General features: G+C 50.9%; 1 protein-coding gene across 1 annotated transcript in view; it reads left to right on the forward strand.

Annotated features, from left to right (window-relative positions):
* The window catches only part of ETFQO (electron-transfer flavoprotein:ubiquinone oxidoreductase), a 138,942-nt gene that overhangs the window by 110,455 nt on the left and 11,666 nt on the right, over positions 1–16,821 (forward strand). Inside the window, exons 9-12 of the mRNA XM_086505357.1 lie at positions 2,438–2,506; positions 2,600–2,692; positions 2,780–2,882; positions 15,073–15,209. Of these exons, the coding sequence (XP_086361483.1) occupies positions 2,438–2,506; positions 2,600–2,692; positions 2,780–2,882; positions 15,073–15,209 (402 nt within the window). The remainder of the gene's footprint in view (positions 1–2,437; positions 2,507–2,599; positions 2,693–2,779; positions 2,883–15,072; positions 15,210–16,821) is intronic.

A 16,821-nucleotide genomic window follows, 5' to 3' on the forward strand; every position in this document is an offset into this window, starting at 1 on the left:
AATCGCCACCCGTGAGCTATGTGGCATATATGTGTCCATGTAGCGTGGTCTCTGTATGAACCCCCCAGACAATATGGTGAGAAACTGGTCTCTGTAATCTAACATCCTCGTCCCCAAGCCAGGTGACTCCCAGACTCTCCTAGTGTATAGCTGCCACAGATCGTGTCTCAGTACCAAGTTCCTCTCACTGCGAGAGAGGTGAACATATGGTGAGTGGGGGTCGTACTGGAATGGTGGTAGGCTCTCCATGTCAAGACCGTGTCCCTCAAACCATGCTCTGACCTGTGAGTACCATGTTCTCTCATGCCCACTCTCTGATAGCTGTATAGCTGCCTCAAATGCTCTACGAGTAAGTCTGTCAGGAGGTAGCTCTCTCATCCTCTGGATGAAGCAGACTGTCTGGAATAGTGCCTCTACCACCATGGGTGGTGTGGCGAGCTCGGCTCTAATAATGTCATGTGGCACTGTCTTCTTGCTGCGGAGCAAGCGTGAGATCATACATACCTGTGGCCTCTCAAGCTGTGTCCACTGGTCAGCTGTCAATCCTGGTGCCCATACTGCCGCCGAGTACATCAAGGCCGGGGTGACTAAGGTGTCGAAAAGCCACCCCTTCGTGCGGGGTTCCTGAAAGTGTGCCTGGTGGCATCTCCGCTCTAGCATGGCCAGAGCTGCATATCCTCGGGTGAGCCTGTCAGCAGCAGCCTGCCTCATAGTGAAGGGTCCTGGTAGGCTGGTGAATGTGATGCCAAGGTAGACATAGGAGGTGACTACATCAACCTGTCCTCCTGCTGCTGTGAAGGTGGCAGCGCTCCTCACTGCACTGGATGTGTGAAAGATCATAACCTTGGTTTTGCCAAGGTTCACAGTCAACCCCCTATGTGTGCTGAATTCGTCCAAGGCCTCAAGATGGCGTTGCAAGCCCTCGGGTGACTCTGAAATCAACACAATATCATCAGCATATAACATGATGTGGACCGGAGTACCTGCCAAGTCGCTCCCCTCTCCCCCTGCTCGCAGTATGTAGTCGGAGATCTCGTCGATGTAGAGTCCAAAGAGTGTCGGGGAGAGTGGGCATCCTTGCTTAACACCAATGGTGCTAGCAATGGTCTCTGAAAAACCGCCTGGGCAACGAACTCGACCTGTCACCTTCTCGTAGAGAGCATATATGGCCCAAATCATCTCTGTTGGTACCCCAATGCTGTGAAGGCGCTGGAAGAGTCTCTCGCGTGGGACTGTGTCAAAGGCCTTGCGGAAATCCACAAAGCAGCAGTAAAGCCTCTTCTTCCGCGCCTTTGCCCCATCAATGAGGCAGCGCAGAACGAAGATGTGATCAGTGGTGGAGAAAGCTCGTCTGAAACCTGCCTGGCCTGGAGCTCGTAAACCCTCGATCTCTGCGTAGCAGCTGAGCTGTGCCTCAAGTACTGCTCCATATAGCTTGGCCATCGTGTGGCCAATCATGATAGTCCTGTAGTTCCCTGGATCCAGGGTGTCGCCAGATTTGTGGATAGGCACTATGGTGTGCTGTGTCCACTCCTCTGGGAAGCCCTCCCCTATAGCCCGGTTGAAGACATGTGCAATCAACGGGGCTATAGTGGAGGCCGCATAAATGATGTGCTCACTCTGTAATCCAGTATGGTCAGCTGATCGTCTGTGCTGCATGTGGCGTATGGCCCTCTCTACCATCTCTGCTGTAAAGAAGGAGGAGCACGTGGGGCGTGGCTCGTGTGGCTGTGGGATAAGAGGCTGTCCTGGCACCTCGTAAAGTCGCTCTGCATAATCATGCCATATCTGTGGATCCTCAATAGCTGTAGTCGGACGTGGCTCGCGCAGGGTGCGCCATGCCGTCGCGCTATCCATGCTCATGAATAGGCGGTATAGCTCAAGCTCCTGTGCCTCTTCGAATGCTCGCCGCTTTTGGCGTGTCAGCGTCTTCATATGCCGTCTAGCCTCTCTCTCTGTGATCTCTCCTAAGGCTCGCTGTGCGCGGAGGCGTCGGTATAGCTCTCTGCACTCATCATCATACCAGCGGTTCTGAGGCATAGTCCCGGGGGGGGGAGTGCGTCCTGTGTGAGTGGTGTGTGGAAAAGAGCTAATAGCTGAAGTGTGGAGAACGGAAGAGATATGTGATGTGAGAACTGAGAGTGGTGTGGATGGGTGGAGGAGGCATAGGCCATGCTCGACCTTGGCCGAGTAAAGAGAGGCTAGCTCATGTGTGAAATGGATGGTGGTGTGTGGAGTGTGTGCTGTGGAGCTGTGTGGGATGGTATCTCCGGTGATGGAGAAAGAGAGGTATGTGTGGTCGGCTCCGATGGGTATGGGTGGAATGGTGAAGGATGTGATATGGTGAAGGAGAGAGAGAGAGAGAGAGAGAGAGAGAGAGAGAGAGAGAGAGAGAGAGATTTGTTTGCTCAAACTTTTTTGTAATCATTTGTCATAGGTTGCGATTGGACTTGTAGTGGCTCTTGATTATAAAAATCCATATTTGAATATTTACGAGGAGTTTCAGGTGCGCTTCAATTGCAAATTTCGGTTTTGTGATCTACTGCTTTAATATTCGATAGCACTCGGTTTTGTGATATGTTCTCCATTGTTTGACCAGAGATTCAAAACGCATCCAGCTATAAGGCCTTTGCTCGAAGGTGGCACTGTGTTACAATATGGAGCACGTAGTTTGAATGAGGGTGGCTTTCAGGTATTTATTAAATCGAAGTCTCATTCATTGTGCACCTTGGTCTAGATTTCACACATGTTGATCTAAGAATATAGTTTGATGTCACAGTCAATACCGAAAACAGTTTTTCCAGGGGGTGCATTAATTGGATGCTCGGCTGGTTTTCTAAATGTGCCGAAGATCAAAGGCACACATACTTCAATGAAGTCTGGTATGTTGAAGAAGTATCTGTTCAAAGTTGTCAGCTTAGTGCCAACATTATGCTCTATCCTTTTGAAGGAAATCTGAACTTTTATTGCAATGAAAGATTTTTTTTTTTTTTGGGGCTGATAAGAATTTCTTGTTGAACTGGTAGTGATACTAACACCTGCACAAGGTGTCTATGTGCAAATATGTGGACGTCATAAGACTCATGCCCCATCAACAGCATTCTATATATGAAGAATTGAAAATCTAGCCCGATTCATAGATTTGTGCACATGTAATATGGTAAACATTGTTGGTAGGATTTGACTATTCCTTCAAGCCAATCACCAAGGGCAGGGACGGTGACACTTTGTCATGATGTTTATTCAGAACCTCCTTGATCTGCCTATGTGTATGATGGGTGTGTTCGTGGTGGACAATGTCAGCCGCTAGTTTTAGCCCTTGTTATGATGAGGCCTCTCATGGTCAGCCATTAGCTCTAGCATGATGGAGTTGATGGTTATATTGTGTTGTGGGTGACTACCGGGGGTCTATACCTTGCACTTCCCTCTAAGGGTGAATCTGGGACTTTTCTGGACTGGTCTACGTATGTATATTAGCTCTAACCCATGTTTAGGTGAGGCCTCTTATGGTAGCTCCTGCACAACAGACTGCAGAGCTGGTTATGCATTGCTAATAAGCTCTATGCTGCTGTGTGTATGCCTCTGAATATCCGTTTGTATGTTGATGAAGGTCAACAACTTCTTTCCCGTTCCCCACTCCTGAGATTGTCGCCGTTTCCAGTTTTGTTTTTATTTTCCTTACTTCCTATAGCTGTTCAAATCTCCTGAAACTTCAATTTCTTTTTGTTCCTTTTCTTTTATCGTTTCCATTTTTGTTCTCTTTTCCTGTTTCCATAAGGTGTCGCATCATCTTTGATCTGGGTAGTCCATCACTCTCCTTGTTGGGCCAAAACCATCTTTGAACAGACAGTCGTTTTGAGCAATGGGCTCCTGGTTGGCAAGGTGGGTGGTTCATATACTAGAGGCACTTGTAAAGCACAGTATACTACAAGTCTGGAAGTTTTGCAGTAAAAATAATGACTGGTATATAGCACTTCGTTATAACTGCTATTAATATTCTGTTTGCTATTTAGTAGATGTTTACTGTTTAGTAGAATTGTCTGGTATATAGCTATATGGTAGAGCTTGTGAAGTGGGCAATCATGACAAATCCATTAAAGTCAATGTAAACCAAACATACACTAGTCAAGAGAGCCCAGAGCATAGAAAAAGCCTGATTTGATAGATGAACGACAACAATGGTATTAATGATGTATTTTGCTTACAATGTAAAAAATGTAAAAGGCTACAAATACATAGATGAGACAATGAGAGAATTGACTCAATATCCACACTTTGCTCCTAAACTAAGTCTTAGATTAGGCTTTTTACAACTCTGTGACTGCGGCCTGCCTCATAGAATGATTTCATAAACGCAAACCTTCACATGAGCAATTGCATCGCTAAACACATAGGGCCACCATAAACCACTCTGTAGAACTTTCTATGCTGTGATGTGACCAGGGTAATGGCCACCGGTGAAACCACTGTAGCATCTTCTAAAATATGCTCTACTTTATGAGGAGAGACATACGTGCACAATACACTATCTGGTCCAGACTTGTAGAGGTGACCCCCAAGTAGAGTAAATGGTCTAGACTTTAGCAGTAGTCTTCTTTTCTGCAAGGAAGAGGCCAGTGGACATCAAATGCAACACATCGCCATACCATTCGGGGGTTGTATCCACTTTGAAGAGATTGCTATGTGGGAAGTCATCTTCAACTCCTAAAGCTTCTTCACGTGTTTGTACCCGAGAAAGGTGGTCGGCGAGGGAAGGTGGATAGCAAAGTCATTCAAAGTATTGCAGATGCAATGTGCATCGCTCACATTACAGGGTACTCACGGCTTGCATTGTGCACTATATGACAGCATGCAAAGGGAGGTTCATAGCCACGTTCAGAGATCAATGGACAGAGATGTATTGATTGCATAGACCCAGGATTGCATGAGCATTTTGAACAGATAGGTGAAAGATCTCAAAAGTGTGGTCAGAATTTTACATATATAGGAGAGGCCAATGATCTTGCATCTATTCAGGAGCTTCCGCCTAGTCGCTCAAGTGTGTCCATGTGGCCATGCACATTCCATTTCGGTTTCACAGTGAAATGAATTACCCACTATTGTCATTATCGCTGTCACCACGAGTACTACAAGTATTGCGTCTTTGGCAGTCCTAGAACAGACATTGATAGATACTCATTTGGTTTCCCCTCGTACAAGAGGCCCACGACCATAGAGTCTCCATATCCCGTTTTGGCTTCATCTCAATTTGGGGGACCATCGTTCGCCTCATTCTCATAGCCACCTCGTCACATTATGCTTCGCCTTATGGTGGTTTTCCAAGCTATCCGCCACCTGCTCCCCTTGCCCCTTATTACATTGCCTCCCCTCCACCTGCTCATGGGGCCGGCGCATCATATCCGATGTACCCTCATCTAGGGTATGGCCACTATCCTCCCCCGTATGCGGGGCCCTATCCCCGTACGTGCCCTTCTATCCCCCCCTGCCATCATTGGGGCACTAGTAGTTCGATTAGTTCAACACTACTTCACCATTCTCCAGTGTACAGATCACTAGTGTTTCAATAGATAGCTATACCACCACTCTCCAGGATGGTGAGTGGTCTTGTGGCGTGCAACCTGTAGTAGGCTACAGTGTGACTTGCACGTCAGAAAGGGGGGATCTCCACAGAGGGGCTGCCAAAAAAGGCCCATGGGACGCCCTTAAAAAACGCTAGCTACAACACAAACCCCACCACCCCCCCCCCCCCCCCCCCCCCCAAAAAAAAACCACCGCCACAAAGCTAAACTTATATACGAAAAGAGAAAAGCACCAAAGGGCCCCTGTGGCCAAGAGGAGTGATTGCAGCCTTTTGGCTAGACACGAGGGGCTATGGTTTCATTTCTTCAGTACGCTGTGTACATTGGTAGGACCAATCTACCTCATCACGATAGAGCTTTGTATTGTTGTTGCTGACAGCTGTATATAGGTTAACCTCCTTTCCTCTCACAGTTTTGGTCATGGATTTGGGGACTCAGCATCAGCAGGGCACTACCTGTTGGCACATGGGCTGTCCAATTTGGCCATGATCCAAATTGCCAGCAAGGCACCTTACAGACTGCTTAGTGCTTGTGACGTTGCTTTTGGCTTTAATGCCAAATATGCTCATTTTGTTTGGAGGGAATGTCAGGTGCAGTAGAAGAGAATAAGGATTTGCTCGAATCTAGTACTCTGCACACAAACAAAAGGGACACTTTACTTCACTTGAAAGAACTGAACTGAACAAAACTGAAAGAGAGAGAGAGAGAGAGAGAGAGAGAAAACATACGATGTCGGGTCTCAACCCTCAAGGGCCCCCTTGCTCTGCACAATGCTACTACAATGATGTTGATGCTAATGGGTACTGATGCTACCGATACTCGGTATTGGGTACTGAGGTACTGAAGGGGTACTGAGGTTCTATGTCGATGACGATGATGTTGACGACGAGGTGCTGACGACGAGGATGATGCTGACGACGACGATGACCGTCACGAACACGATGATGTCTTTGTGACGACAATGATGACGCAAGGCTAGGGTTGAAATCTGAAAACGCTAGGGCTGAAAACTAAGATTGCTGGGAATCTGCTGCGATCAGGTACTGTGCCGACGACAACGACGATGTCAACGACTACTGCTGTTCTAAGGGCTGAAAACTGAAAACGTTGGCTGATCTGTAAGGCTGAGAACTGGCGCTGATGTAAGGGCTGAAAATGAGGTACTGTGTCGTGGCGATGATGATGTCGACAATGGGACTATGACGATGACGACGATGGGTCTTCGTCAAGTCTGGGACTTGCAATGACGATGACGATGTCGACACCGACAATGGTGTCGACGGCGACAGCCTCAAGGCTGAAAAACTCTAAGACTGAAAACTGAAATCTGTCGCGATCGATGGCTTTCCAGTGAGGATCTGCTTCCGGGAATGGAATCGAGGATGCGACGAGGCTAAAGGGATGGTATTGCTGATGGCTGAAAAGGACTCGCTGCTGCTGCACCCCCCCCCCCCCCCCCTCTTGCGCCATCGCTCCCCCCCCCCCCCCCCCCCCACGCCCCCAGCCCCCCCCCGCCCCCCCCCCCCCCCTCGCGCTGCATCCCCTCCCTCCTCCCGCCTTCGCGCTGTTTCCCCCACCCTGCCCAGCCCGCCACCTCCTGCCCCCTGCTGCCCCCCCCCACTCCTTGGCTGTTCCCCCCCCCCCGCAGCCTTCTGTACCTGTTCTCGCCTCCTTTTTCCTTCCCTCCATCCCCCCCCTTTTTTGTCCGCATTATCTCCGAAGGGTTTTCTGCGCCTGGCTCTGCAACACCTCTTCTTCGGACAAGTGTTCGGCGTTCTCGGCTGCAGATTGTTCTTCTCCGTCCGCTTCTTCGACTCAGCAGACACAGATGGAGGCTCCAGCTCCGCCATAGAGGGACTCGCCTGAAGCCCCCTCGCCGGACCCCTCTGAGCCCACCATTCGACTTGCTCTTTCGCCGACAGAGCAAGCGAGCCTCCATCTGCAAGGTTCTCGGCACCCGTCCTAGCAGAGGAGAGCTGCGAGACCTTCTCCAGGCCCGCCTTCTCGCAGAGGTGGGCAAGATTTTGGATGTCCAGATCCTCGGACAGGGGTACTACCAGATCGAGTTCGAGACTTCCGAGATGGCCTCCAAGGTCATAGCTATGAGTCCACTGGCTATCCGAGCATCACGCACCCACTTTCGACAGTGGCGACACGGTTTTGACCCGACTTCGGATGTGCTAGTCGAGGAGGCAGACATCCCCATCTCAGTCTACTTTCCGGGTTTACGGAGGGAGTACCTTTCACTGCTCTCCAGGATTGGCTCCGCCATCGGGAGTGTTCTGGAGACACCTCGTACGGCAGCATCAGTAGCTGCCAAGGCGGCCGACATCCCTTCAGTTCGAGTTTTGGTCAGAGATACCCACACGCTCCCGAAGGTCATCCTTCTGCCTCGGGTGAGTGGGGGTTGGTTTAGGCAGAGTGTGGAGTACTCGGGTCTCCCGAACCAATGCTTCATTTGCAGACAGATGGGCCACCTAGCGAAGGCCTGTCCACAGAGGAGGCCATGACCTGCACCTCAGCCTCAGCCCCAGCCTGCCAAGGCTGGGCCGCAGCCTCAGCCAGCGACAGCGCACAGATTCTGAGCCACCCTCCGAGCCTGGGGCTCCAGCGGAGGAGGGGTGGCAGCAGGCCCGTGGCCGTCGACGCCAGGGGCCACAGCGACAGCGTGGCACTCAGAGTGGCCCTCAGGTGCCTACTCAACAGCAGTGAGTTCCCACGGGGAACCGCTTTGGTCCTCTTGAGCAGGAGGAGCCCCCTACGCCAGCCTCCTCTTCCACTTCACCCTCGCCAGCCCTCCCACCTTCAGATTTCCCCTCTTCCTCCTCATCCCCTCCCCCGCCCTTTGCTCCCGCCCACTCCTCACCTCCCCCCCTGTCTCTGTCGCCCCGCCCCGCTTCTCTTCTCCTCTGCCCCCCCGAGCTCCTTCTCCCCCTCCTCCTGCTTCAGTACCACAGTCGACTCAGGAGACTGGTCCCTCGCCGGCGGCTAGGAGATCTCTTGGCAGCGCTTTTGCCACGAGTCGCCTAGCGAGAGAGGGTCAGCCCTTCTTGCGGCCCCCTTTGCAGATTCAGACATCTTCCCTTGCAGCTATCCCTCGTGGTCTGACGAGCATTGACCTTCAATGCCGCTGGGACTTCTTCGATTACGGATTCACTCGCTTTCTCGGCGATTCCGCAGCAGACCACGAGGCAGCCTGCCTGCTTCAGGGTCCACGCTCTGTTCCTCGCCGCTAGGGGGACAGAGGCCTTGTACTCAGTAGTTGGTTTCTCCTTTCCCCTCTGTGGTAGGACCGAGACAGAGTGGTCCCTCGACTCAGTGGTGGGATGGTTGCATACACAGGTTCTCGAGTTCTCTCACCACATGGGAGAACTTGGAGTTACAGATTTGCTGCAGACTTTGTGGCCACTGGCCAAGTTTGCGGTGACACCCCCAGACTCAGCAGGATGTAGGCACATTGTGGTGTACTTTTTTGCTGATACACAGTGTTTGCCTTGCTATGTATACATACATGAGGACTCCTGGACAGAGGAGGTTGCTTTACGCACGGCTCGCTCTGCTTGGGCTTGGGCCAGGCACCCATTACAGGCTCGCCTATCTAGAGGACGCTCGGATGCGGATTACTCCCCATCCAAGCCTGCCTCGAAGATAGCCCGTCTTGCTGCTGCGGCAGTATCTGTTCTCTCTCGCTCCCCATGAGGATCGTCTCGTGGAACGTGCAGGGATTAGGTGGGCCCTAGTTTCAGCGACAGCGGGGCTGATTGCGTCAAGAGCTTCAGCGTTGCCTTGTGGGAGGAGAGATTGATCTCCTTATGCTTCAGGAGCACCATTTGTCTGAGAGCCGCATTCGGCGATGTGGTCAGATTTTGCGTGGACGTTATGATACCTTTTGGTCAGCTGCTTTTGGACCTGGAGGCATCCAGGGTGGGGTATGTATGACTATTGCGGACTCATTGCAGCAGGCCATTGTGGACAGAGGGATTATTGTGCCAGGCAGAGCTCAGTGGATTACTGTGCAGGTTCAGGGTGGCCTTGTGGGCTTCCTGAACATCTATGCGCCCAATGTGGCGAGTGCTCGTGCAGAGTTTTGGTCACAGATTGTTGAGTCTTTGCCACAGGTTGACCATTGGTGTGTAGGAGGGGACTTCAACATGTTGGAGGACCCCTCTGACAGGATCGGAGGCAGCCATGCTACTGTGCATGGAGTCGAGTTAGCAACTTGGGAGAGGTTGTGTATGACTTTGAGGGTCTCGGATACATGGCAGCATTCTGGCTTTGTGAGGCCTCCAGAGAGTCTTGCCTTCTCTAGATCAGATCGCAGAGTGGGAGGAGTGAATCTATCGCGGATAGATCGCTTCTACACTAGTGACCACTTCAGTGACTTGGGGGGATCAGTGGGCATCCTGGCAGGGACATCCCTCTCGGACCATGCACCAGTGATCCTCACAGTGGCAGACAGGCAGAGGAGTGGGAGCATGATGCTTCGCATCCCAGAGCGGGTCTTGTTGGACACAGCACTTAGAGAGAGGGTAGAGGCTCTTTGGACAGAGGGCATGGACAGCCAGGCTCTGCCGGCAGACAGAGTGGCCTTAGGCCTAGCTCAGCTTAGCCACTTTTTTCTCCAGGAGTCTTTGGCTCGACGGGCTGCAGCGAGAGAGGTGGAGCAGCGTCTCAGACGAGGCATTGCTTCACTACAGAGGATGCAGGAGCAGCATCCAGATAGTCCATGGTTGGAGGAGCAGTTACAGCAGGCTCGACATGAGCTTGCTTGCACAGAGGAGAGGCGCCATGAGTTTGCCTTTCACCGACAGGCATCTCAGTGGACTCAGGTAGGTGACAGAGTGACAGGTGCTTTTTTTGATACAGTAGGACCTCAGCACTCGCATGCCAAGGTCAATCAGCTGAGGAGATCCGATGGGTCAGTTGCTTGTGAGCCTGAGGATATGCGTGCAGTTGCTACTGACTTTTACCGTGAGCTACTGTCGGCTGAGCCCCAGTCAGAGAGATAGGATGCATGCAGGGAGCAGGTTTGGGCGCAGATGCCTTGTCTTGTGACTGAGGAGATGCGCCAGAGGCTGGAGATACCTCTTCAGCTCGAGGAGCTGCAGACGGCTCTTAGGGCCCTTCCTCATGGTAGCTGTCCAGGTGAGGATGGGCTGACTCCCAGCTTCTTCTTGGAGTACTGGGACTTGCTTGGCCCAGATCTTTGTAGTGCCTTTTAGTACATTTTGCACACAGGAGTGATGCCGGATAGCATGAGTGAGGGCCTGATTTACCTCATTCCAAAGGAGGGTGGCTCCTTGGATGAGATTCGACAGTGGCGCCCCATCACCATCCTCAACTCAGCCTACAAAATTCTTGCCAAGGCTCTGAGTTTGAGGATTCAGCCACTTTTGGAGAGCCTTATACATGGGACTCAGACAGGTTTTGTCAAGGAACGCAGTATCCTTGACAACATCTTCACTTTCTGGGAGGCTTCTGCCCTGGCACGTCTCCGTGGGGAGGACCTTGTGATTCTTCTTCTCGATTTTGAGAAGGCATACGACAGAGTTGAGTGGGACTTTCTAGAGGGCACGCTTCGCAGGATTGGCTTTTCAGATGCTTGGATCAGAGGGGTGTCAGCTTTGTACAGACAGGCTCACAGTCAGGTGCTTTTGGCAGGAGGTAGAGGTGAGCGCTTCATGCTCACACGATCGGTCAGATAGGGTTGTCCTCTTGCCCCCTTTCTCTTTCTGTTCTATGCGGAGGCGATGAGCAAATTTTTGGTGTCACAGCAGGTTGGTTTGAGGGGCTTAGCACTCCCTATACGGGGAGATGAGCTTCTGGACGCTGAGTTTGCCGACGACTCAGCCTTGTACTTAGAGGGCCAGGAGGCCAATTTACACAGGTGTGGGCAGGCTCTAGAGACCTTCTGCTGTGCATCGAGCGCACTGATCAACTGAAGAAAGACAGTGGCTTTCTCGATTGGCAGTGCTCCTGTGCCAGAGTGGATGCCAGGAGATGGTTTCAGGTGGATTCCTCCAGGGACTGCAGTTCGATACTTGGGTTGTCACATTGGTTTGGATTTGTCCCCCGAGCAGCATATTGCTCCTCTTCTCCTGTCCATCAGGAGAAGGCTGTTACACTGGAGCTCAGCACGACTTGCGCTGGCTTGGTCGGTCATCACACTCCTTTGTTCTCAGGGAGGGCTTGGGATCATTGATCCAGCACAGCAGAGCAGAGCGCTTCTTGGGAAGTTCGTCGTCAGAGGACTTCTTCCAGGCGAGGAGCCCTGGAAAGAGTTCTTGCTGCAGAGGCTTCGTGCCAGGGTGCCTCAGTCAGGAGGCCCCTGGCAACCTTCGACCAGATGGATCTTTACAGAGTTGCGCCGAGTTGGTTTGAGCAGGAGACTGGAGGACCGATTCGCTGTGAGTTTGCTTCGCTCTTGGGAGCTCTTACGGCGTGGCCTAGAGCAGAGACAGCCGACATGCACGGAGGAGCGCCTACGATAGCCCCTCGTCTCGAACCCCATGGTTAGCACTCAGAGAGGCCACTTGGTTGGGAGTAGGCCTCATGTCTCTTGGGGTCCCATGGCAGCAGGTCCAGCGCGCTCTCTAGGTGACTGGCTAGAGTTCACAGGTTTGTGAGAGGAGGTGCAAGGTGTCCAGCTACAGGGCATGAGAGGGGTTCAGAGCATGTGTCAGGACATCTCAGAGTCAGTTCCAGCTGAGTGGCTCACGCCTCTCGAGCTAGTAGCACCCCGATGGATGGGAGCCTTCACGCGACTGGAGGTTCTCATCTCAGTCAGGGCTTGTTCAGAGACTGTCACAGCCCTGTTCTTTGAGCTTCAGGGTGGGGGACGATTACAACGAGTTACAATAGAGGCCCCGCAGGTAGCAGAGTGCTGTTTCCAGAGGATCCGAGTTGTGGGCATCTGTGGGAGGACTTGCGTCATAGACCCTGACCCAGCAACTCTCAAGACAAGACACTGGAGGCTATGGGCTTGGGAGTGTTGTCCACTGGCACGAGTACAGTGGGATCCTGGTGAGTGGCTATGGAGGGACCCCTTCTCTTCTGCAGACCGCCCAGGAGTCCCTTTCTTTCAGTACACTGTTCGGCTTGGACGTCATATACTTGCAGCGCAGAGAGAGGCCCACCCCGCTGCAGCACGGCATTGGCAGGAGGAGGGTCTCACAGTTGAGTTCTTGGCAGCTTTTTGGCAAAGGCTGTGGGACTCCAGACAGCCGAGGCGCGTCACTTTGTTCCAGTGGTTGGTTGCACACAGAGCCACAGCAGTAGGGAGCTGGCTTGTGCATACTGGTCTCTCGGCCGCATGTACAGCCGGTGACCAGTTGGTGGAGAGTCAGCGACACTGTCTTTGGGACTGTCCCTCGGCCCAGCAGGTGTGGCTACGAGTTCTTCGGCTGATGCCTGCCCTCTCCACGGCTCGACAGTACACTTGGGGGACAGCGGCTTGGTCCACCCTCACGGGCCCGGCACTACAGTTTGAGCTATCTTCCACCAGCAGGATGAAAGTGATACAGGGGGGGTGACCTACACTCCAGCTTGCTACAGACCTTACTCCACAAGAGTGGTGCAGTGAGAGAGAGGAGTGCTGGGAGCTCATCAGCGGCCTAGCTCTCTGGTTCATCTGGCGGGCCCGTTGTTTCCGCATCTTTGAGGCTCGCCCTGTGCCACCAGCAGAGACTGTTCGTGACTTTTGGCTAGAGCTGATCCATACTCTCAGAGGACAGCTTGAGGGACTACAGGGCAGCTCCGACCGCATGCGGGAGCGCCGCGAGGCTTTCCTTCAACTCTGGCGCCCTGGGCCTTTCTACACCATGGTCCAGGGGGTGCTCAGATGGCACTACTGTCCACCTGTGTGGCTCTTCCCTCCTCCCATCTCTTGATTTAGCCCCATTGTATATATGCTGTTTTTTCATTGGGAGAGTCTCCCCATCATGCTTGTTGTAGCCCTCTCTTGCAGAGGTGGATGTAGCCCTATGGGCAGTTTTCATTAACTAATAAAAGGATCTTTTTCTCGGAAAAAAAAAAACGCTGATGGCTGAAATCTGCTTCAAAAACGCTAGTGTTGCTGCGGTACTGCTGAGAGAGAGACTACCTGCCGGGTGCAACAATTGGTGCACCACCTTTTGCTGCCTCCTCTTCCTCTACTGAGTGCCAATGGGTTTCCTTTATAGAGTCTTAGCAATTTGCCCTACCTACTTTCCCAACAAAAGTCACTTATTAATAAATAAGTGAAAAATGTGTACTTTGGCAAAAAGGATTGTATGCTCTGGAAAATGCTCATGGTGAAATGATTGTACTGTGCAAGAGAGGGTATGCAACTATGACGTCCTGCTAGAGGCTCACAAAGTGTCAGGCTTAGTCCTAAGGTAAGCTATGACTGATGCTAGACTATGGTAGAAGCATGTCCACGTGGCGCAAGTGAAGTGCGCACTTGTCAGGGAAGTAGTATGCTTTGATGTCGCGCTGGGCTACATCTTGTAGGAAACATGGTGTGCATGGTTCAAGGAGGAGAAACCTTGATCAACACTCCATGTGAACAATTTAGCCATGAAGGAGACACTTGTAGATGTCAAGTGCTTCCCTCAGCCTTTGTGTGAGTCGCTTCTTTGCCTTTTTTAAGGTTTCATACTCCCTCTCCATCATCATTATTTTCTGTGTAAGGTAAGTGGGGTGTGTTAAACAAGTCTGATGGGTACAATGAAGGTGGTTGATAACAAAATTTCGTACAAAGAATGTGGCTTTGTAACCAATATATATTTGGAGGGTTGCAAATTCTCTTTCAAGCCTTGGCTGAGATATTTCTCATGAATAATTCGTTTAACTCATAGTAGCGATCCACTTTGATAGCCCCATCCCTTAATGCGTCGATGATGTAGCTTACTTTTGACACACAGAGAGTATAGATTGCTCCAATTGTTTTCCCCCTTAAGATTTGAGGTCTAGTGTCTATGTTAATACGCCTGATTTTGTGGCATGGATCCAACATTATCCTTACAATATTCCAAGTTGTAAGTGGAAAGCTGGTCATGCTGGAGGGAGTAGTCTGGATATTTAGTATCATTGGATATGGTGTCATGTGCATTTGTTAAGTGTATAATAGTGTGTGTATCTCCACCTAGGTGTGTAGTTTGGTAGAGCTATCAGTAGGTATACAGGGAATATAAGTAGGTGTGGTGTGATCCCTTGTTCTATCTGACATGACTTAGTTGGTGGGCTCTGTAGGCTAGCTTAGGAGGGAGGAAGGCAGGAAAAGGGAAGGTAAGTGGAGGGGTAGATTTGTTTTAAGTCTGCTACAACATATGCTACCTCCTCTGTCAGTTTTTGGCCTTGTACTTTACTTGAGTAGTGAGAGTCAGAGTATGTAATATACTTGGATACTGTGTGCACAACTGAAATTTTCATTATCATCTCAAATGCATAAGGTGTCTAGTGTGCAGCTTCATATTGGTTGGTACAAGAGAATAACGTATCATTTCATGTGCAGGAATGCTTGCAGCTGAGGCTGCTTTTGCAACACTAACGGAGGAACAAGAAACTGAGCCTAACATGGAGGGATACTGGAAGGCATTGAGGAGTTCATGGGTCTGGGATGAGCTGTATAAAGCACGAAATTTTCGGCCTGTAAGTGCAGGAGCAATTGTAGTTCTCTTACATGTTGCCTTCAAGCTGCTCTTTTCAGTATATTGCTTCATAAAGTATTAATTTTTTTGAGAGGTCCTTAGCCCCTCTTTTATTTGTAATTTCAAACAACTGACGTTATGAAGGTCACATATGTACAGATATATGTATGTGTGTATGTATATATTCTACTGTATAATCTATGTATATGTAGATATGTATTACATGAACATGTACAGGTATGTATTTATGCATGGCAAGTCAGCTTTTCACCTTTCCTTTCTTGTTGTGCTGGTGCATTGAGAATACTTGCGAGTTCTTTCTGCCCTGTTCACACTTATCGAACATCAAAGGTTGCGTCGGTCCTTCATGTTTTCTTCTGCCACCTCTTGTTCTAAGGTTTGTGATTCTTTGGATTCTCTCTACTTGTCATACTTAATGAACATCCTTACTCGCGGTGGAGAGGGAGAAAGCTTTAAAAGGGTGCCTAAACTCTTGAGCATTAATACACAAATTGTGTGTTAGAAAGAAGACTTAACTCCCTACTTGGTGTGAGCAAAAATTTTCCCTCCATGCAACGGGCTCGCTGCTGTTGCGCCCCCCCCCCCCCCCCCCCCCCCCCCCCCCCCCCCCCTTTTCCACCTTTTGTTTTCCCCCGCCTTGTTTCTCCTGGTCGGGTTTCGCCAGCAGCTCCTCGGACTCGCTAGGCAAGATTTCCTCCGACACAGGGGACTGGACACTCCTCCGCAGCTTGACGCTCTCTTGGTAGTGCTTTCTCTACAAGCCGAATGACTCGCGAGGGGCAGCCCTACCTGGGGACACCACTTCTGGTACACACCTCTCCTTTTGTGTCAGTCCTTGGCGGGACGACGGTGGGATTTCTTTGAATGCAGTTTTACCCGATTTCTCTGCGACCCATCTTCTCGAGGCTATGTATTCGTACATGAGGATTCTTGGACAGAGGATGTAGCCCTACGGACTGCACGCTCTTCTTGGGCCTTGGTTGGACAGTTTCTACAGACACGTCTTGTCTATTGCAGCAATATCGGTCTTCTCTCATTGATCCCATGAGGATTGTCTCATGGAATGCACAAGGCTAAGGTGGACCCCAGCTTCTACGCCAGAGGGGTCATCTGCAACGGGAGCTTGAGAGATGTTTTTTGGGTGGTATGACTGACATACTTACGCTACAGGAGCATCACCTTTGTGAGAGCCGTATTCTGCATTGTGGCAGGTCTTGTGTGGTCGCTATGAGACCTTTTGGTCAGCTGCTTTTGGGTCTAGAGGCATTCAAGGAGGTGTATGTATGACTATCGCGGACTCATGGCAACGGGCCATTGTGGGCAGAGGTATGATTGTGCTAGGCAGGGCCCAATGGTTCACTTTGCAAGTTGAAGGTAGCCTTATGGGCTTCTTGAATCTATGCGCCCAACCATGCGAGTGCATGAGCTGAGTTTTGGGCACATGTGGTTGAGTCCTTGCCTCATGCAAAGTAGTGGTGTGTTGGGGGGGACTTCAACATGCTAGAGGACCCCTCGGACGGGATTGGAGGCAGCTATGCTATGGCTCACGGGGCTGAGCTGGCAGCTTGGGAGCGTCTATGTATGTCCTTTTG

The sequence above is a fragment of the Adiantum capillus-veneris genome, chromosome 29, assembly GCF_014529385.1.
Source record: "Adiantum capillus-veneris isolate H3 chromosome 29, ASM1452938v2, whole genome shotgun sequence".
NCBI classification, from domain to species: Eukaryota; Viridiplantae; Streptophyta; class Polypodiopsida; order Polypodiales; family Pteridaceae; genus Adiantum; species Adiantum capillus-veneris.